This window comes from Acyrthosiphon pisum, chromosome X (assembly GCF_005508785.2).
Source record: "Acyrthosiphon pisum isolate AL4f chromosome X, pea_aphid_22Mar2018_4r6ur, whole genome shotgun sequence".
In the NCBI taxonomy this organism is placed as follows: Eukaryota; Metazoa; Arthropoda; class Insecta; order Hemiptera; family Aphididae; genus Acyrthosiphon; species Acyrthosiphon pisum.
The window spans coordinates 58,782,775-58,807,855 of record NC_042493.1 but is presented as its reverse complement, the minus strand read 5'-3'; the positions used below and the strand labels follow the sequence as shown (position 1 = coordinate 58,807,855).

The window sequence follows — 25,081 nt, the reverse complement described above, 5'->3', positions numbered from 1 at the left end:
AGTTACAGTATTAGCCTAGTTCGTGCTTATAATACTAAGTTCCTTACTTACTTATTCTTAACATATTATTTGGAACTCAATTCAACTTCAGTTACTGGATACCTATCGTGGAAGTTCTATTATCTAAATCGTAATAAAAAAAAAAAAAAATGATTTTTTTTAAATATACTTTTACGCAAATATTGTTCCTAACATTGTTACTTCAGCTGCAGTAGCCAGTAAACCCATTTATTATTATTAATGGAAAACGCCAAACGGTAACTTTGTGCGGTCCATTATTTAAAATGCTTAACGTGAAAACTATATATACAGTGGTGTAAAAATGTAAATTGCAAAATGCGGACACATTGTACGGTCGGGTAAAAATGTGCGTTGCAGAACGTGGACACTTTGTTACTTTTACTACATACAATTTAATGTGCATAAAAACAATCATAGTGTATAGGCTATAAGTATCATAATATAAAGGAGTCGGGAACAAATTAAATTCACAATGTAATATTAATAATATATTTATAAGTTTATAATAGGTATATACAATATATAAAAAAATACTCAAAATAGTGAAAAAACTTAGTTCAGTTGAGTTATAACTTGATGAGGTGAAAAAAATCTATTTAGAGCATTTAGTATTTAAAGCATCTAATAAATAATTTTTTTAAATATTTTTTTTTTTTTTTTACAATAATTGACAATAATTGTAAAAAAATGCTTTTTTTACTGAGTACCTACCTATTAAAATACGTATTTTAAATAATTTTTAAAACAGGTACATATTATCTGTATCTATACCTATTTGAATACCTTTAAAAAGTAAAAGTTCTTAAAAAATAAAAAAAACTGTTACCTGTTTTGGTTTTATACTTATGTAAGGCGAAGCAGTCGTTGTAAGTCCAGCAGAGCCTCCGCAAATCCGTGTATTTTTTATGTTAACATAGTGTTTAAATAAAGTATAGTGGTTAACTACCCCACTCCGTGTTTCATTTATTTACTTGTGTAGAATTGCATAACAGTATATTAAAAAATATCATAATTTCATACTTTTGTCATCAAAATGATAATATTATGAAAAACATAAATTTGATGATTTTTGAAAGGAAATATTGTGACCCAACATATTTTCGTATGTTATAATAATAATACAAGTTATTTTGTTGTTTTCATAAATATAAAAATTTTAGATAAGCTAAAATAATAATCAAGATATTAATAAATACTATTAATAATGTTTTAATGAACATGTCTATTGTAATGACATTATTATTTTTTAGAAATAACAAAAAATATTTTGATAGTAATATTGTAACGACGCGTACATATTATTATCATTGTTGCAGCACGTGTTGTTACTTTTTTTACTAGCTTTTGCTACGCTTCGACTCACTCGAGAGGAAAACTATACGGAAAACATTTTTTTACACGATATATATAATTATTATTTTTTTTAAACAAGTATTATTTAAAAATATATGTATTGTATTTTAATAATAATACGTTATAAAATAAATAATTATAAATACCATGTCTTACGCACAATGAATATTCCACAATTTTTCATAATTTTAAATATTACTTCTAAAGGGCCTAAATGATTTAATTTATATGATAAACAAAATAAATTATTTTAACATCATGTTAGCTACTTAGCCATAACTCCTCCTCCCCCAAAGCTGTATTTCTAAACAATTGTATACTGTTAAAAACAAAATTACAAAAAAAAACCATCGACATTTTCTGAAAATTAGGAGTTGGTCACCCCCTCTTAATCATGTCTCTGGAACCGCCCCTGTAAACTGTGTTGTCTATACTACCTAGTATCTACTAACCTACTATCCACTGTATACTGTACTATCTACATTTTTTACTTTCATAAGATTGTATATAGGTACTCAGAAAGTCAGAAACAATATGTAAAAATATATAAGTCCCGAAACTCTCTTGATATATCAAATAAATCATTTTATATTAATGCACTATTTTTATTGTAAATTTGTAAAGAATAATATTAAAATTTTTTTCGTAAATATAAGTAATATTTACTTGAAATAAGTAATTTGAAATAATATTTGTTTATAAAAATAAAAATAATCAATCGTCAAAAACCGACGAAAGTAACAGATATTTAAAGTTCTTACTGTCTATTATTATTAAAAAAAAACTCGATTACACTATTCAAAAATCAATTTTGATAGTTCACTCGATAGGCTTCCTCTAACGGCTTGTGTTTTGCTTCTAACAAAATAATCATATATTTTTTGCCAAAGGTTCACTTAAAAGAAAAATCAATTAAATATTAATACAAACACGTGAAATAGAGACAATTCAAAATACCTGCCTCTTATTTGTATTTGCTCGTGGTATAAATCCAAAATTGTTTTTGATGTAGACGAGACTTTAATATATACTAGAGATTAGTACATTGAGATAGTTTGTTCTTTTAAAAGCTCTTTTACAATATTCACGTATTGGACATTCTCTCTGAATTCTTCAACTTCACTTTTTATTTAATTTAAATCTATACGCAACAATAATATTCTGCAGTTTCTGTAATCCATGTATCCCAGTATTGGTTTAGATGAATTTGAAATCGCCGGACATTTTTCATTTAAAATATCGAATTGTCTTGTACATTTCAGAAATTATTTTTTCAACCCTGCAATCAAATACGGTCGACCTTTGGGAAATGTGCATGCACTGTTTCTTTAGGTAGTAGGTACACATTGATGCAGTGGAGGACAATAGGTAAGCACTGCAAAGTTTTTGGTAAAATTGTTTGAATACAGCCGTGACAAGATTTTTTCATATACGGCGCAACTGCATCGCCGAAACAAATAATAAAAAAACATCATGATCAACGCATTATTTGTCCATAAAATATGCATAGATTTATCGAATAATTAAAAATTGTTCGTATTCCAGGTGATCCATATAAGTTACTACTCTTATTATTTCAAAAAGTTTTAACCAATCTTTTTATTTAATTTGATGTCATTTCAAAATAACATTTCTGAAAAAAAATATTATTTGAGTTTTTACTTTTTTGAATGACTCCGTACTTTTATTTCATATTCTTAAGTAGAATATTATTCGGAGTATTTCAATAAGAGGCGCTCCCAGGGAGAGGGCACTCCCAAGCCCGTATTTCTAAAAATATTAATAATGTTACAAAAAAAAAAAACCCTATTATAATATCAAAACTTTTCTGAAAATTATGGCTTAGTTTTTCCCCTCTCTTTCAACCATATTCAGGAACATAACCACACACTCCTGATTTCAATGTTTAAAAATCAAAAAAATTGAACACACTATTTTGCGGGGTACCCTTGTGATACTCTACAACGCTCATCAAAACTTAAAATGTTTAAAACTTTATTATTCGAAATATTTGTCCGAAATTTGATCATTGTAGATAAAAATACTCAGATTAATATATGCTTCCTAATATGAAATGTATAGTATCTTTCAAAAAAGTAAAATACTTAGACAACGATACAATAATAAAAAAAATAGTAAAATGTATGATTTCTTTAAGAAATTTTCTTTTAAAATTACATCAAATCATGTAAAAAAAATATTTTCAAAAATATTGACACTTTTTAACAATGTTAAATTTTTTCTCAGAGTTAATTTTAACTTCAGATAGTAATATAATATTTGAAAAGCATAACATTGTCATCACTCATCAGTCATGTCAAATTTTATAAAGTTCATATTTTCTGATTGATGTTTACCGACCAACTAAAGAATTTGAACATTTTATAAAAAATACACAATATATCACATTCTCGTTGAATTCTGTCACAAATTTTTTTTGGTTTATTCACTTCAAACTCAACTTTTAAATCAAATTTTATAGAACACTATATTTCACATTTATTACGTACTGATTAACGTTTACCGATCAACTTAAGTATTACGTACCTATTTCAACCTGCTTTAAAAAAACACAATATGTATATTTACAACAACATTATATCATACATTTATACGACAGATAATTTTCCTTTTCCAAAAGTCCTAAATAAAATTGTAAATTATTATACGGTCACTTTAATAAAACTACAATATTCTGGTACTCCGAAAGATGCTGTTATTTTATCAGATAATAAAATATAGTTATAGAAATACAATAAGGAAAAAAAGCAAGAAAACCACATTTAGCGGAAAAAACACAGCAATAATACATCATTTGTTATCAAATACCCATGTTTGCTATGTGTAATTACTAATAAGTAATTACTGACCAATATCAGCAGAAAGTATTAATGCGTATAAAAAAAATTTTCATAATTTTTCATCGGTGAATCCCCCTGTGCAGTATTATCATAATATCTGCTATAGGTACCCACTAAATTCAATATTATACATTTATTATAGTAATAAAGTTAGTGCTGCTTAGTAGTATTCAAAACGTATTCAGTGTAAACTATAATATATTATATAGTTATTATAAAGTGTTGATTTCGAAGACAATGTGTTAAAATAAAAGAATGATGGTGTAATGAATTAATTAGTTTATTGTTTTACGAAGTAGTTTTCTGAACTGGAAGGCGTGATGTTCTCAGATAAACGTAAATGATATATTGTAAGTAGGTGTGCATATATTATAATAGGTATAGACGTATAGTTGCTTAGAAGAATTAATAATTTAGTAGGTACCGACTGTAATGCACATGGTTCATAGTCGAATAAATTAATAAAAGTTCCTACGTACGACACTCGTACGTGTAAGTATACACGTTGTTTTTTTAATATTACATCGTGTCAAGTTATGCCAGGTAATACCAGGTTATTGTTTTGTCGAAGAACGTTCATTATTTCAATAAATATCGAAAGTACTTGAAAATATTTTTTTTTTACAAATTCAATAGCCGTTTTACAGAACAACATTAAAAAAAACCACTTACGTTGTCGATTGTTTCATATCGTTAACAAGTTTTTATTATTTTTAATGACAACATTTGCATTTTTAATATTCCCTTCTAGGGCCAAATATTTTTTGAAGTACTTCGTCACGTAAAAATTTAATTTTGTAGTTGATGACTTAAGTAGGTACGTTTTTGAAGTTAAGTCGAGAGCGACTATAGTTTGGAGTGGCACAGGGTTAGGTAATACGCCAAAAGTTGGTCCAACTTTAGGTTGTCTGAACTAAGTAGGTATATAATAAATACGCGCATACCTAATTAATTATAACTACTTGTTCGAAATTTGATTTTTTACGTATCAAAATATACTTCGGATAATAATATTTTATAAGGTATCTCATTGGTCCCGAGTGCCTTTTATGATTATCATTATACTTACAAAATAAATTAAACAGCAATTTAAGAACATTTTTGAAATATTTCGTGTAAGCAAGTAGATACGTATATAGTTATATATTACAATAAACCTTACAAATAAAATCATTCATTTAAATTGTAAAAGGCGGTAGTTAATGTTATTGAAACGATAGAAATAATACAATTATTATTAATTTTTTTTTATTCTTCAAGAATATAATAGGCCTTACTCAGTGGCGCCGAACCTATAACCCAAGAGGGGCGACCGCCCACCCCCTTTTTTCGGTGGGTGGGGTCGTGGGGGTCCGTGGGTACCCCAGCAAACTACTTATGAATTATGTTCCTAATAAGCTATTAGTGTATACATATACAGCACTGAAGCAAGCGTAAATGGAGATGGTGGTCCGTATACATTTTTAGTTCCCCCCCCCCCCCCTTTAAAATATAGTTCGGCGCCACTTGCCTTACTGAACATATTTGTGTATTGTGCGGGGGCCCGCGAGCTTACAATTTGCAAACAAATTAATTAAATAGTTAATACAATAAAATAAAGTTATAGAGTTAACATAAATAAATAAAATACAATAATAAAAATGTAAGACTTGTTCAAAGTTAATATGACGTGTTAATTATATTAATATTATATTATATTAATTATATTAATCATATTAATTTAATATTATAATAGGGTTAGTGGTTATTTCCGAATTTATTAAACATACTCTTTTACGGAGCTCACTCGCACAGACGACGATGCTGACGTTTAAACAATTATAGAGAAATGAGATGTAACGATGTTGTGGTTAATAATATTACGGTATCAGTTGTTGTGACTTATAGATTTTAATATGATGCCACATCCATAAATTTAATATTATCAATTATTATTATTTATTACCTATATAATTGATGCGCATAATTATTAATTAGCGTTTAGCAAAAAATTAGACTGACGTATGTTTATTTATCTAAAAATTAAAATATTATATCAATGAAATACAAACAACAAATATTAACAAATATTTTTTTTCGATTTACAGAAGTAGGTTTCCAAATATTTTCTTTAAGCATATAGTTGTGTTGAACGTTTAAGAAGTTAATAAAATTAGTTACTACAATATACTAAGACCATTTAAGTTAATCTGAATACACCACGAGGAAGTTAACTGGTTTACACCCTAAACATGTTTGGTTATTATTTTGGCTTAGCTAGGTGCCTAAGTACACCCAGTTTTAAACAATATTTTAAGTTTAGGTAAATGTACTAAATTTTCTAATATTTTTTAGTATCTACATTTTTTGAACATTTTGAAAATTAAAAACACGTAACCGTATTAATATACTAATAACACTATGTACGTGATTTCACTACACGTAATTGCACTAGTTCACGTATCAGTTCACTATTCGCACTTAATGACCGTAAATAAGTCCTAGTCGTGTTCAATTATTATCGAAGATAAATTAAAATTATCTTCCCCCACCATTACCACAGTAGTTGTTATAATAATGACGTATATAATAACTGTACGTATTTTGAACAATAAATAATTGTAATTATTATATTATTCAATCGTCAGTTCTGTTTCTTTAAAGTTTTGAATGATGCAGGCCGAGAATGAATTCAGGAAATTCAATATAATTTGTCGATAAGGCTATATACGGACGCACTAGAACTATGAAAAAGGTAAATGCTTTAATACCTATACTGTAACGTTAATATTGATATACAAAATTTAGATTACAGCTTATGATAATTGATAACATATTATTATTAAAACTAATAGGTTAGGTTACCCAATGAAAATTATATTATATTAACATAACTACTATAATATAATATTATTTTATAATAAAAAGAACTTATTACATATTATATACGACCAGTTTATTGCAATATTCTATGGTTTTTGAATCACCACTTTTTTTAAATCTATATTTATGGAATTGTACAATTTTGGGCCAAGTCAATCCACAAATATTTTATCAAAAAAACGTGTTAGCATCAATTATTTTTTACATCATATTATGACCTACTCTCTCTAATTATTTCATGGTCATTCGAACATCGCACTATATACCGGTCTCCCACAATATTATTCTGTATCGCCCACACCAGTGCATATTAGATATATTATTTATAAACTGATAGAGTGATGCGTATTATTTGCAAGACCTTAAAATCTTTATAGTTTTGCGACTATGTTTTTAAGACAAGCTATGCTAATAATTTGATTTTGTTGTCGCTGCACTGTAGGTTTAGTAGTATTTTGAGTAAGGCATTTAAGCATCTCTATACTCAAACTCCATGTTCTAAAAAAAAAGTCTGATATAGGTACCTAATGACACATAATATTATACATTAAAAACTGTACTTTTTTTCTTAGACGCATAACTATATTATGCCATATACGTAATTAATTATGTGTAAATTTAATTTTATGTTTTCGTCGAATGCAATACCATTGATGTCATTGATAACAATATTAGTGTTCAGATTTTGTGGATCTATGAAACTATAAAAAAAAGCACTTCAAGTGATACAAAAAGGTACTAGAGATGTAAAAAAATCTAAAAAAAATCTAAAAAAAAACACATAATATACCTACTATTACATTATTTTTTGATAAACCCACAATAATTTTATATTAGTTGTGTATTAATTTGTATTATTATTATGTAACATATGATTTTAAGTCTATACATATGGCACGTTACAGTTAGTGTAATATTCTAAATTATAATAAAATAAAAACATAATTATAAAATACGTATGAAAATGAATATTTGTACCTCTGATATCCAAGATGAATTGAATAATTAATATGTTGATAATATTTTCAAATAAGAAACGTTAAACTCTAAGCTATATTTATAAATTGAGATTTTTTTAGTGTAATTTCTTATCCAAGTTATAAGTTATAACGATTACTTACGTCAAACATAATAATATAACGACGTACAAATACAATTGATTGCGCTATGACCTTGGAACACAGTATATTATAATATAAAATTAAATATTGTTCTTTTAAATACGTTTATTAAGAACACATTTTGAAAAAGCGTTTTAAACACAAAACAAAATACTTAAAAAGTGACAAAAAAAAGCCAAGAGTAATTAAAAAAAACAACAACGACCTAAATTCAAGCATTTTATTTTAAGTAGGTAATATATTAATTAAATCAAATTTATAGTTGACATAGTTTCATTTTAAACCAATAGAAAAAAAAATCAAAAGCCTACAAATCCAAACTCGGAAAATCATAATATTTATAATCGATGATCCGTGGACACTGTATGCACGTTAATAAAATTATTTTTTTAGTCATCTACTTGATTATTTATAGGTTAAGTGTGCATAGTGCTCTGATCTGATTCACTGAATAGAATTGCACACCCGTTACGATAGTAAACGTACAATGTTATTTTGGTTATAAATTATATGTATTATGTACTATGTAAAGGGTTCTGAATTTGAAATATTTCAAAATTGAAAATTTCACTCTTCTTAATATATTTTAATGTAATTATGAAAAATATTATTTTTTTTTTAAACTATTTGGCTATAGATGATTAGAAATGATTGTTGATTTCACACGGAAAATATCGATGACTTATTTACCAATGTTTACATTTTCACCTACTATATAAATGGTTTTATACTTTTTTATGATCGGTTAATTTATCTTTTATTAATTAGGTCCCTATTGGTTATTATTTAATAATTATTTATTAGTATTCGATACAATAAACTGACTTTTAAAAATATTCTCTTTCTGTAAAATTGTGATCATAAACTTTTAAACACCTATAATACACAATTATTTAACTTTTATTTTTCTCACAAATGAATTAATATTTCACGACATTTTAAAATCATATACATAGTATAGGTAATATTATCACGAGAACAATGTAGTTGATAACAGTAACGAAAAGCTATTCGCTGTATACAATTGTTATAGATATACGTAATACTATATATTTTACGGTCATTAGACATCGGGTTTAAATGTTAAACATCGCTAGTAAAAAGGGTTTTCCACATTAATCAACCAGTTGATCGAGAGTTGCTTTTATCACTATTAAACACCTACGTCCCACCTATCTATTTAAAATTTTATTTTCAATGTGGGAAAATGTATTGTTCAAGAAAAATGTCTAAATTCGTTTCCACGTTGGTATCTACTGGTTTTGATTAATGGTCATTAAAATGTAGGTTCACGAGTATTCTCACACATTATGTACCTAAAGTATTAATTATTTTCATAACAATAACTTACCGAACATACCGTATACTTATTTATAAGTTGTAAGCATACTCAACAATAATTTTTATTAAAAAATATATATGTACAAATAAATTGGTTGTAAATAATTTTGTTTACCAAGTGACAGAAAATCGGTACGGCGAAATAAGGCTATAGAAACTTTCAACCACGGAGTTATAGTTTATTTAAAAAAAAACCTTTCAACTTAATTAAGTTTAATTTCCACTAACTAAATTCAAACTAGTTAAATAAAAAAAGTAACTTGCCCACTCTTGTCCGAAATAATTAAAATTTAATTTAATGTTCGGAAGAAAGTCGATTTGACATTTTTTAATTTTCTTTTATTTCCACGGAAATTGGGTGGCAGAAAGATATTAGCTACTGAAGCTGTAATAAATATAAATAATATTATTATATATATATATATACAGTAAGTTTCTTTTTAGATGTAACACGAAAATATATTTATGTTCAGTGACTTAAGATTAAAACGGGGTTTTCGGGGCTTTCAAATGTTTAGCCGTCTCATTGTACACTCGCAAAATACAACTTATTATTTTTTTTTTAAAAAAAACGTATTTTCTACGCATATTTGGTTGGACTGAATTATTTTGAGTCATTTTGACCTTTTAACCACTGTTCTAAGACCGAAATCGACAACGAGTAAAAGTTTCAATTTAATTTACTAACAATATTGAATTTGTCAACGATCATCATCCTATGATTTTTAAAACTTCCATCATGTCGTTTTACATAATATTATTCATTCACATATTTTTACTTTAACTTTAACTCGTAAATCAGTTAATTTTTGAATTTGGGGCAATGGTTTAATGGCTAAAGTGACATGAAAATGCGTGTTGTTGCTTCAAAAAAGAGCTAACAAATTGAAAATCGTCATAAAAAAAAAATGCGTATTTAAGTATTCCTCGACTCGACCCAAAAACCCCATTTTTAATTCAATTAATTATAACGAATACCTATATTACAATATTGATGGGAAAAAACAAGACAAATTTAATTATTTAAGTATTAATTATAATTGTATTATTTCAATTATATTTATTATATTTTGAATATTTTAAAACAATGGTAATTAATTTTATTAAATAATTTTATATTCTGAATTTATTAAAAAAATAATAATGTATAAACAACTATAAAATTGTCAGATGACCGATGCACTTGTACGCAGCTTCTTCAAAATAAATGCAAATGTAGGGAAACTGTCAGAATATAATAAATAAATAATGATATTAATATTAATAATATTCAATATTGTTAATACTAAATTAGAGTTTGTTTTGGTATTTCCTATCAATATTATATCATAGTTATTAAGAAAAAAATACTGCACAAAAAATAATTAGTATTTGTACTCGCGGTTCAAATTGGCCGGGCAGGACCAACTTGACTGGTCAGTGTGTAAATTGTCCGGAATTCCACGTGTGTTACCCCAGCCTCCCCACATATCAATTTTCGTGAATTTTCTTTTGTCAATATTTAGTACGTCCTTTGCTTGAATTTGTTTGACCCGAATCAAAATTCGTTTGACATTAGGTATACCGGAAAATTCAATTTCTCCGTGGGGCCTGAGGAAACGTATCCCCAACCCCCCACAAAGAAATAATGGACTTTTCCGGGGTACCTGATGTCGAACAAATTCTGATTAGGGTCAAACAAATTCAAACAAGTTACGTACTAAATATTGGCAAAAGAAAATTTACGATAATTTATATATGGGGGGGGGGCTGGGGAAACGTACGTACGGTATTCCACATTACGGGGGGTAAGATATATATATAGTAGAACCTCCTTATAACGGAAAGACTCGGTACTAACTGATTTTACGGTTATAAAAGAATTTCCGTTGAAAGGATAATGAATTATATGGGACATAGTTCAGTCAGGACTGTTGTTATTTTTCGTTGCAAGGAGATTTTCTGTTTAAGGAAGTTTTACTGAATATAATATAATAATATGTACCTTCACCCAACAATCATAACTGCAGATGACACCAAAATTTTTATACTGATTGCAATCAGTAATTGCCGGGCGTCAACTTATGTTTGTCCTTCTATTTGCATAAATAACCTCTACTAAATATTGTAGCGTTAATATGTTAATATTAAACTTATCTTTACGCAACGCGGCGTAAATCGGGGCCCGATCAAAATTTAATGTGCCACATTTACCACCACATTAGAATATAATCGGTGCCTGTTGGTGGTGTAAAATTACCGTTCTGCACCACTAGATAATCTTAAATAATATGTCCTTCTTCGCGATGAAGTTAAGGCGGTCTATAATAATTATATTATAGTAGTGTTTATGACATGAAGATGATATCGTTTACACTGCACTGTTATTAAATAAAGATAATTTTAAGAAAAGCTAAAAAGTTAGCAATATTACTGAAAATGTTAAACAAGGCAACTAACCTAAGTGGACTAAGTCATTGTCGAATTTGAGTGTTTGATACGATAGAGGACGCTTAATATTAGTTTGAAGTGTTTGAACTATAAGAATTTTATCAATTTTTTTTAAGTTTATTATAATTACACTATACCTAACATAAAACTAGATACGCTGCATTATGAAAATAAAGATTATTTGTAAAATATTTGATGATTTTTATATCATTCTATGAAAATTAGGCTTTGGGTGTATTGTTAGCATTAAGAAAAGTAAGTTATGTAAACAATCCATCAATAATGAAGTCTAATTTACGGCGCCGCTGTTTAAGCATAATATGCAAATCTATATTATTATTAATAAATAATAATGCATAGTATATTTTTAATGTATTCAATTATTGCAGTGACTGCTTTAGGTCATATAAAAGGAATATAGTCGAAAACGTTTTAGCATATTAAATAATATAATACTACATGGAGTTGGTTTTGGCTTACAATGAATTATTATAATCCCTCGCGAATATTCTATAAGTTCATTGTACTCCGCGTGTGTGTATAAGGTTGTTTAATATATATTTTACGAACATTCAGATTTAAGGAAAATACATTGAAGTATGGTATAATATGTAGGTAATGCGAGGCGGGCCTATCTTAAAATTATCAAAAATAATGATATACGAATTGAAAGATATCGGATTTCATCACCGACGAGTTTAATTATTTTTTTTAATGTTTGGGAGCTGGAATAATAACACCGTTGCAAATTTTCCATTTTTTCGATCGACATTGATAAATATATAACGCGATGATATTATTATTATTGACTAATTATTTAAAATAATATAAATTACAATATAACCTTTTGTTAATGATAATTTATAATATTAATATTAGTAGAAATTACATATAATTAACAACATATTATTAACTGTACAATTTTAGGACCAGAAATCCCTTATGTACTTAACACTTTACCATCAGTTCTTATAAACTTTGCTTCTAGTCTACAACACATTGTTATAATATTTAGCACCTTAACTTTGAACTTTAGGCATTCTTCGAAATTGTCTATATAAATGTTATACTAAATGTCACGCACAAAATATACAATTATGTATCTACGTGGCAAGCACTAGTCACACTAACGATTGGTAAATCTAACTCATATACTTAACAACATTTTTAAGAAAACAATTTTATCTTTTACTTCGACCATGTCAGTTTGTAAATAGTTTACAATAGTTTACTGGTAATAAAACAATAATCACTGATCTTCATTTGATTATATTATGTTTTACATTAGTTATTTCTTCAAATAAATACTAAAAAACTCTAAATAATACGTAGTATGTGAAGTAAAAAGTTGTCCTATTCAATTCAGTATGAGCCAAATAGCGAGTACATGACTGACAATCAATGTATATTTGGACTAAAGGGAACTAATACCTATGCTTAAGTATAAAAATCCTAGTCTCAATGATATCATAAAATTGTGTATAATTATATCACCATAAAATGGAAATTCAATTTTCATTGAAAATGTATTACAAGGATCCCAAAAGCGTAATTCATCTGTTTACACCAACAAATTTAAAAAATGTATAAACATAACATTTTTTTATACAGACGTTTGAAGTTTAAACTTTGACGAAATTAGATACATACCAAATTACTTGAAGAATAACGACTTAAGTTATTTCGTTGAACTCAAAAATATTGTTCGCAGGTACCTTGAAACTCTTACATAAATTATTTTGATATGTCTACTATAAACAATGACATTTTCAAAACAATTCGATTAATTGTCTGCAACCTATTACCTATTATTAATTATACCATGAACCTATTCACACCGTTCAACTCTGTTACTATGATAACGAACCAGGTGAATAATATCTTTAAAAATATATAGTCTATATAATATACAGTACCTAGATATCACCTATAACGAATTCGTATATAATAACATATTGGTAGTAAAGACTTGACTAAACTACATTAACGAGCCATTTAAATGGTTATTGCGTACATTAACAGAACTATTTTTAAAAATGTCAATATAACATTTGTGATAATCGAGGTAACAATGTATTTCATTTTTTTACACACTTTTTTTGTTCCTATATACATTATACACAATAATATTATGTAAAGATTAGAAATTAATTCATGTTCCTACCTAATTAAACTTATTTTTAATTTTTGTTTATAATATAAATGTAAACGTAAACGTTGTCACTTATCACTAATATCTAAATATAGAACGTGAACGTGAACGTGAACGGATTTATTCATATAATAATATATTTAATGCACTTGAATGATTTTAAGGGCATTAAAATCAAATTATTTTTAGATTCTGAGCAGTACGATGAATGTATTGACTTTACCATGATATGTGAGTGTGGGTTTTTTTCGGTATATTATAGTTATAGTAGGTAGAGAAAAACCTTTGATCTTTAACTTCGAGGGAAGTTTCTGATAACAAATTGGATTAAGTTGGTACTTTTGGGAGATGAAAACCAGAATTCTTATTACTTTTTGGAATAATCAGGAAAAAAGAAAAAGTAGAGAAACATGGAGATTTTTTTATAGAAAATTAGTTTTTGACAAAACAAGTAATTTAAATTTTTTCTTGTTATTCTAAAATAAAATACCTAGGTACTTAAAAACTAGAACATATAATTAAAATTAACCTATTAAATATTCATAAAACAATTTACTAGACATGAAATAATTTAAAAACATTTTGGCTCTTTTTGTGCTATTTCTAAATATTTGAAATTTTTGGAAATCTTAGTTTTATTTATAAAAATTATAAATTTTTGTTTAAAAAAAAAATAATAATAATGCATAAAAAGTTACTCATAATTTTTTCTTACCGTATTTAAAAATTACCAACAATGCAGTTATGATCTTATTTTATGACCGATTAATATGTACGAAATTCATAAAAATTACGAATATTTTTATACAAATATTTTGTACTTGCTTTAAAATTATTAATATTTTAAACTTAAACACCTAAGACTTTAGACTAATAGATTGGTTATATGCTATTGCTTATTATTATGTATACCATGAACATATTTACATAGTACTACGGTTGGTTGGTATGGGCTCAAAAGTTAATAACAATAATATAATATAACTAATTTTGACATAAATAGTATACTATTATAATAGTTAAATATTGATAAATAATAATATAATATATTAAATGTTTTCTGCGAAAATTAATTCAACCCCTACCGTATTATTAATAGTAAAGTAAATTACATTATATTATAGCAATATAAATATGTTATAAAATATACTTAGAAATATTATATAGGCTGACAAACCGTCTCCGCTCAGAATCGTTTTTCTATAACTACGCAATTATTTATCATTGAATTAAAATTTAACGGATGCAAAAGAGTTGTGTCCCAAATACTGAATTGTGTCGCTTGGTTTTTTCAGGTCACACAAATTATGTTTGTTATAGAGTTTAAAGAGATTAAATTCAAATTGACAAATTTTTTGTTCTCTACAATAATATTATATATATTAATATAGTCTAATATATTAAATTTTTGTGTAAAATATATGTATAACTACCTTTCTATATCAGAGGTTCCAAAACTTTTTACTGTTTATATTTTGGTGACCCAAAAAATATAAATGACCGTTTTAGATTCTGAGCGGAGGGATCATTGATTTTACAATGATTGGCGTTAATTATTTTTTTGTGTTTCTGTTATCACCGGAGCTATAAAAATGCTTCGATTTTTTACTTCATCATAGTTTCAGGTAATAAAATGAATCTAGTTGATACTATAGAGTACGGGGGTCAAAAGAAAAAATTAAAGAAAATCTGAGATTTTTACTCAACACCAGGTATTGACAAAATCGATTTTGATTTTTTTGTCTAATTCCTACAAAATTAATATTAATAGATTCTATAATATTGTTTTTGGAACATTTCTTGATTTGAATTTATCAACACACGACTTATGTAAACTATGCAAAACAGTTTTTATAAATTAAAATCGAGAAAATATATCGTCGGGATAATTTAACATAACATCCATTATACAGTGACCTACTCAACGACGATCTACACTCTACACCTACACGTTGAACAGCTGAGTGATTATCAGATTATGTAACCACATACCTGTTTTAAATGTATTTTTATGATGTTATTACCTATTATAAATGTATCTATGGTGGTATCGACAAAACCATAATATTATAATAAACAATATTTGAGATATTTTCAAGATATTATGTTTAAACCATTTTTAAAATAATATGTGGTACTGGCGCACAGATGTTCGACGGCGTGGACTACTAAATTTGTTTTATGCATGTCAAGATTTGTATCATACAATCATTTTAAAAAGGAAATTCGTTATATTTTAAATTCCGAACGGAACTGTATTATAAATAATGTATTGGTTATACAACGTACGTTATTTATTTATTTATTCTTTTTGAGCTTCATATTTTGAAAATGCTTTGATTTTTACTTGTAACAACAAGGTAGTGGATCTAATAAAAAAAAAAAATCCTAGTACTTTCTTAATAAAAACATGAAAAACAAAAAAAAATATATAAAACAAACATTTTTGGTTTTTGAAAAAATCAATATTTCATTCAGAAACGAAAGAACCCATCTGTAGTAGAGACTTGGGGGTTTCACTAAATATCCATAATATTAGCATTTTCTAGACTTGATAAAAGTTTTTAAATGTTCCGGCTATTTCAGATGGCTGTTTATCAAAATTATTTAAAAACTTATTTAGGTTTTTTTCCCGATTCATGCGTAGGTACAGTGTACAGTGTAATATTTGTGTGTTTGCATTCTTCGTCGATGCGACATAACAGCGACGTCGTTGTTCAAGATTTGAAATAAACTCCATCATTATAATATTACAATATTGTACCGTTTGTATTCATTTATAGGCAGCTAGGTAGGTACCCATTATTGTATCCCGTTATACGTGCGGACAACAATCGTTCAATCGTTCCGTTGTCCTAAATATACATGAAATACGTATTATAATAAATAGATATACCAGATAGATATAATACTCATACGTCGTGATTGCAAAATATTATTATATATACCGGGTGATCCGTTTAAAGTAAAACGATCATTATTTTTTGTTCAAAAACTAATAATAATAATAATAATAATAATAATAATTTTACTTAATGTCAAGACATTAATTAATAACAATAGTATATTCTAAAATGAATAATATATTTTACAATTTTCCTTATACGTCGTGATTACATATAATATTATAATATTATATTATATCGATGTGTTTAACGTAAAATGATAATTATAATATTAATCTATATAATATATAAGAATCTAACCTGATTTTGGAGACGAAGGAAACCGGTTTGTTTGTTTGCTTATTTATTTTTGTTATTATTAATATTATTATTATTAATTATTTATTTATTTGTTTGCACTTGCATTTTTCCATTTCAAATATATATAATTATTCATTGAACAAATAATTTATTGTTAAATTTGTTTCTACCTTATCTCTATTCTATAATAAAAACTATTAAAAAGAATAAAATTTACCACTCCAGTGGTTGAATTCAAAATGTAGGATATTATATAATTTTCAGAAATTAGCAATAACAATAACTACAATATGTAATTATATTATATTATTTTTATAGCCAAAAAATAGTCATATGTTCTTAAATTAAATTATAAAAAAATAATTTCTTCCAGGGGAAGGTCGGGCAACTAGTAATTAATATGTATTAATACTGTAAAAGATTTTAAAATAAAAATTTTATTTACCTACATAATTTGAAACCATCGTGAAAAAGCAATAGAATAATGAAAAAAATTTTTTTACATTTTTTACCGCAAAAGTGCATATTTATTCATTTTTTTGCTCATAAATATTCTAAACATAGGTATACTTATACTGAATTACAATACTTACTGAGAAACTATTCGTCCAAAATTTGATTTTTATAGATCGAAATACTCCAAATAATTGTATTCTATAATCATCGAAAACATATAAAATTAAAAATTTGTGTTGTCATTTTAAAAGAGAAAATTTTAGTAAAAACTTAAAAATTACATATTATAACGATAAAAAATAGGAAAAAAAATTAAATGTTTTTTTAAAAACGTCTGTGTTTTTTGAAATAACTAATTTAATACTGCTAAACGTATCACCTTGTATATATTATACTATCTAGCTATTTAAAAGTGTGCAGCTGCGCAGTGTTAATCGTATCCACGATTAGGTGTTTTTTTTTTTTACTAAAAAAAAATAATATCGTGTGTGACTGCTGCCGGTAGCGGAGTAACAATTAGATTTTTATCAAAAACCTGCCACGTGAATCGACATCGTCCATCTGCGAAACACCACGGGGTCCCGTGTTTACAAACCCGGGATTTCTAGCGATCACACGTGTACGACGTTTTTTATGGGTATTTTTGTAGTCGTAGCTGTATAGATATTATAGGCGGGTGCCGAGTATAGGTAGATAAAATAATAAGGCCAAAAAAAAAGAGGCATATAATAATATTGGTACTCCCGAATCGTATTTAAAACGCAAGTAATTTTTACATGTGATTATTGATTATTACAAAATAAAGACTGATATTCATAATTATTAGATTGGTATATAAATAAATAAAAAAATTACTTGAAAATCTATATTTTTGGTACATTAATATTTTTATTAGATTATAATATTGTCTTCGTGTTGCACTCTACCTCTAGTTATCCACATTTTTCTTAGCTCTCTCTCTCCTTTACGATACATTTTTTTTTTATAGTAATAATTATATGAATTACCTACTAAATAAAATAACCTACAATATCCCTAATATTAACTGTTCATAAATGCAAAAATCTTCTGATTGTTATTGGTTACTGCGTTTTCTAATTTATTCATTGTCTGTATCATTTACGATTTTGTCTAATGTTAGGGAGGTTGGTGTACATTTTTTAAAATCTAGAATTTGGAAATTAATATTTTTTAAATTTGTTTTTTAATTCTTTATTTTGTATATTTTTAAACTTAATTTGGAAACATTTAATAAGGTGATGCGTGGGTTTATGTTAACTGATAAGTTCATATTTTTTATTTCGTCGGAAGATGACTTGATTGTATCACTGTTGGTGTATATAACGTCATAGCATTTGGTAATTTAATGATCTCGGTCCCTTTTAAAATATTCCTAAAGCCTAAAGATAAATTGTCAGTATTAACTTAAGACGCGGCGACACCTTTTCTACTACAAAATTATATTCTACATTATTCATTTTACCTAATACCTCAAGTCTTTGACCTGGTTTGAATGCAGACAGTAGCAAGTTGGATTACATGTCGTTATATATATTTTTTATTGTGTTGCTGTTCAGCAGTTACCAATTTGTACTTATGAATTTGGTTTGAAATGTTTGAATATTATGATCACAGATAATTTGTATTTTATTTTCATTTAATAAAGTTTTTATTTATCGATTCAAACACATAATTGTTTTATACGCCAATACCCAATCCGAACAAAATATTTTATTCACCAGGAGCCTGCAATTCACATACAATTTATTTAGAACTGTAATTTTATTATATTCGGGCCCAACTTGTGGATGCACTCGTTGCCTGGTAGGCAACGATATTGATGGTTGCTCAAAAAACACAAAATACGGCAAAAATGTGTTACGCACGAATGCATGATTACTATATATGGCTGATAATTCAATTCTTTCCTATATAATATGGGGGTCGCATATTGATGAAATACAAAATAAAAAACCAAGGGAGCGCGAACGCGAACTGTTCTCTGTCCCTCCCTTTAGTGGCGCAGACGATTCGCGATTTTTTCCCCTTACATATACGTGTCTCATTTTGTGCGTACCCGTCGAGAGAAAACAGCGGCATTATATTATATTATATTATAATATTATATATATGTATATTGTATGTACGTGCCCGGAGACATATGGTGGCTGAGTCTCAGTTTGTGAGAGAGAAAAAAACAGTTTACACAATATAAATAAATAATACAATAAACTCGCCCTCGGAGCACTCGAGCGGGTGTCAGTTGTAGTCTAAGCACACGCACACGTATTAGACTATACGTATTCGAATATCTCGGAAACACTTTGTTCTCAGCCCTACATCAGGTATTAAATTCTTCTTTTATATGAAGAATGTCTGTAAATCAAATTCCGTCATTCTTTGCGCGTGAAATACATACATATACATTATACATGTACCTACATATTACATACACATACGTATAAAATATACATAGGTGCATACTTTGATATTATATACATATACATACATGCAAGCATACAATCATATATATATATATTATGTACAAATCTCCGTTTAAATATGTATATATTATGCATACATACTAGACTGGGCAAGTTAAAGATATTTATTTATTATTATTTTTTTTAGAGTTAATAGTTGATAGAAAACATTTTTAGATTCTGAGTGAAACGATGAATGTATTGATTTTACAATGATGTGTGAGTGTTTTCTTTTTATTATTTTGTTGTGTTTGTCATCACCTTTTAGGACAGTAAAAATGCTTAGATTTTCTAAACAGTATCTTTTCTGATAGGAAAGGGAGACTAGTTGGTACTTTTGAGGGTCAAAAGTAAAAATTTCCCAGTAGTTTTCAAAAGCACCGTGAAAAACAAAAAACAAATTAATGAAAACGGGAATTTTTACGCAAAATCTATTTTCGAGAAAATTGATTTTGGTTTTCGGTGCAACTTTTAAACAAATGACCTACGTACATGAAATTTTTACTGAATGTTTATATTAGCATTTTTATTAACCTTTTTTTAAAATATTTTGACTTATTTTGAGCTGTTTAGGGACATTTTCAGTTTCCAATTTTTTTAGTTTTTATTCTATAAATATCAATGAAATTTTATTTGTTAGATACAAAAGCTAGAAAATTTAATAGAAAGCTCCTAATATTTTGTTTCAAAGACAAATGAAAAATATTAAAAATCTATCGTCACTATTTTTTTTTTTATAAGCATTTTAAGTTCAAATATTGACAAAATACGTAAAAATTACGAAAATTTCCAAATTATTTTGAGTTAGAAATTCATAAAAAATTAGCATTTAAAGTTAAAATTTCGACAAAATTTATCAAATTTAAAATTTAATAATTATTTTGTAATAAAAAATGTCTAAAATGTTCAACTTTTATAGCCAAGCATTAAAAATTTAAAACAAGGCGCCACGTTAATAGTTTATACATAAATTACTTTATTCACATTAATATCATATCAAATATACTTAAAAATATCATAGGCTGGCAGACCATTTTCGCTCAGAATCGTTTTCCTTATACAATGATATTATATCATTGAATTCAAATTTAACACCATCCATTACAGTGACCCACTGGTAACCTACTGTACAGCAGAGCGAAACCCATTTGCCCACTTTTTAATATCATAAGTTATTAGTTAACTTACTCTGTTAAATAATAAAAGCTTACAGATACCAATAATTAGCTTGTACTAGTACTTGATTTAAGTTAATTTTTTTAAATTTTATATAAATAGCCAATAGATAGTTGAAAATCATAAAAATCATAAATACCATTGAATGCATCAATACTTACATTTACTAAAATACATAAAACAATTTAAAAAAAAATCGTTTTGAAACCCAGATATATATTAAATGGAATACTCTGTATTTTTTCTGTCACTTTTGCTACAGTAGGTAGTAATTAATGACAAATTGCAAGGAATAAATTAAATTTGCAAGAATTTGTTTATCATCCATGAAATAGCCATTACTCGTTATAAATTATAGTTGAATTTGTATACATTTAAACGAAGTAGGAAGAATTGAACAAATGAAATATGAAACATCATATGGAAATTACTGACCGTGATGACACGATAAAATCACGTCTAAACTAGAAACTTCATCGTCACTCATGTCCACACGAAATACATCTCGTTAAAGGCGCATACACATTCGGTAAATTTTTCGTACACGGACTGATTTTAATTTGTGACAAATATTCGATTGAAACTAAACAGCATAGTGGCATACGCAGGAGCGGGCTTACTCCTCCCCATATGTCACATATAAAATTAATATTATTTTCCGTTTTATATTCATCAAGTTTCAGCTATAGTTAACTAACTAATAATAACTAATAAGGGAAGACGTGTCTTAATGGATATTAACAATAGCCAACAATTAACACAATTACATTTTCAAAATATTCAGAATAATTTTATGTTATAGCTACTACGAATATATTAACAAAATATTAAATAAAAATGAAACGCTGACAATGCTTGAAGTCGTGAAAACATTTTCAAGACATCAAATAAACGTGCAGTCTGAAGTTATTAGACGGACACAATCAAAATCAAATTGTATTTTATTGCCCACATCATTGTTATGAATAAATTTGTATAATTACAATTTTTCTTACATATATGTTTGTGTCCATATAAGTATATAAACTAAAAATTATTAAATAAATTGATCGTGTTGGGGGTGCCAACTTCACGCATGTCAAAAATTAAAGACGTTGTTCTGACACAGGTCCTATTTGCACTAGGTGAATCTTCATGACGCGTTTAATTTTTTTTATCAGCCTCCAACAGTTGTACATTTCTTCTGAATTTTTAAATTTCTACCCATTTTTACTTTATGAAAAAAGACATAATTTTGGTACTCACTGTAGCCAAATCGTCTTCAATATTTGTTGACTTATTTGCTTGAAGTCGTTAGTTAACTTTCAACAATTTTGATTTACAGACCTGAAAATACCTACGCCAAATCCGGCCAACTTGGGTGGACAACTATACTTGTCTTAAAATATCGAAATCTGTAGCAAAAAATAGCATGTCATTCACGAGTATCTATTTTCATAATTTGCAATTTGCTTTTTTCCCCAACAAATCCATTTCCCAAATTTTTCCTAAGAATATATTTAAAATATTGAATTTGGTATTCACAAACTTTTTAGCCATATTTCCGCGTATATTACCTATATTATCACGTCATCATTTTGGTGCTAAAGTCTTTAATTTTGCTGACTTTATTTTTGCAAAAATAACAAGTTCTTAAAACTGGTCGATCAGGCAGATATTTATCATGTACGTACTTAAACCTACTTGAAAAAAGTTGAACAATTTTTGCGCACCTGAGAAATAAAACCAGTGAGTGCACTGATGCAAAAGTTAAAATTATTGACTTGACGATAAAAAAATGTTAGCTACACACAATATTATTTATTATTATCAAGCATAACACTATAATTTATAGATGTGACTCAGGGATATCGAAGGGTACTCCCAAAAAATACCATCATATTAGAAAACTAATTAAATGAAATTTAAAAAGTATGGCTAAATTACGAACAATTAGGTCAGTATGTCTGTATAACAGTTTGAGTTATGTTTTAACAAGAGTAGAATAAGTATAATAAAATAGTTGAAACCAGGAGCTGTACTTGCCCTAAAGTGCTGCAGTTCTATGGAAAATGTACAGATTAAATTTTTTAATTTTAAAATTAAAATAATTTGTGTTTTAATATTGAAAATATTTAAATGGTATATGAAATAAGAAGTATATTTGAACATCAAGTATTGAGTATATTATAATTAAGGATATTAGCTACCAAAGAAAATAAACTGAATGACAATTTTTCGTAGAAAAATATTTTTCGCTAAGCGAGAATTTTGACTCTATTGACACCCACGCATATTATATTATATTATAGTTTATAGTGAAATTGCATGATTGTTGGCGCCACTGGCATGCAATAGCTACTGTATTATTATACAGCAGCTATTAATAAACCACCCACGACCAGATCAAACAACATGTTTAACTTTATTTGATTTCAATCAATTAATTGGTCGTTGGAAAAAAATTAAACATACTGCAATTTAGTTTCGATGTAGTATAATTTATAATTTATAAATAATATTTTATAAAAAATCCGTTTAATATTATTTATTTATAAGTATATAAAAACAAATATATATTTAAATCCATAAGGGTTTTATAATATTAGGACAAAATTAACTTAACGTGACAATACAATTAATTAACTCATAATTTACTGCACAGGTATGATGGAAACCAATTTAACTCGCTAAGTTAAAAGTTTGGTACTTCCAAAAAATAAAGACGTGTTATGTAACTTAGTTAAAAGTAACTTAACTTAAACTTTTTAACTCGTTAATGCCCATCCTTGCATAATATTATGTATTATAATGGATACATTTAATAAACTGACAATTGAATTTTTGTTTCAGGAAAAGTGTGTGTGGAACGTAAAGAACCGACCTTTGATATTTCTGTTGATATTACTATTGGTCGTTTCGGTATTCGGAGCGTTGATTTACTTCACCACAGACATATTCAATAAACCTCAAGCAATAAAATACGAACCCTTAGAGTTTCAACGACTTCTCAGTGCCGACTACGAACCTAATCTTTTCAATGGGACATGGGTCCAAGGTGGATAGTTATAATTATTTATGACTTAATTTATATTATACAAATAGCATTTCACTTGAGTAGTAAAAAAAATGTCAAGAATTTAAAACAAAAATATGTTCTTTAAGCATATTTAAAAATTCCAAAAATCAGAATAAATTCATTATTAAATAAATAAAAATGGGGGTGAGCATAGGATGCTGAATCACTATGTATACCACGGTAGTAATAAATAGGTATCCAATATTTTCTACAAAATATGCACATTTCTTCAAAATATATGCCATTATTCCTAAAAAATACTTTTATAATAATATATATTTTATATTCACAATAAACATTTTTCAATGCATTCTCTACCAAATAAACCGTTGACATTTCTTACTCCCGTTGAACTATCAAGGCCGTATCCAGAATTTTTTCGGGGGGGGGGGTGTGAGACGATGAAGTCAGATTATAGTCACGTGAGTAATAATCTGATATTACAATAGTTGTTTAATATGAGTGCAAATATCTTCTCTTCATTTGTTTTCATATTCAATTGTTTATATATTTCTTATATATAAGACATATAGGATTGATTATGGGATTACAAGTTCCTGG

At 27.0% G+C, this 25,081-nt stretch overlaps 1 protein-coding gene across 5 annotated transcripts in view; it reads left to right on the top strand.

Annotated features, from left to right (window-relative positions):
- The window catches only part of LOC100166342 (venom dipeptidyl peptidase 4), a 77,973-nt gene that overhangs the window by 29,664 nt on the left and 23,228 nt on the right, over positions 1 to 25,081 (top strand). For 4 of the 5 annotated variants that reach the window (XM_029487662.1, XM_029487666.1, XM_029487669.1 and 1 more), the window contains exon 2: positions 24,295 to 24,499. In XM_029487662.1, the coding sequence (XP_029343522.1) occupies positions 24,295 to 24,499 (205 nt within the window). Of the gene's footprint in view, positions 1 to 6,826; positions 6,970 to 24,294; positions 24,500 to 25,081 lie in introns of those variants that run through there. The other variant, XM_001947282.5, reaches the window with a different exon arrangement.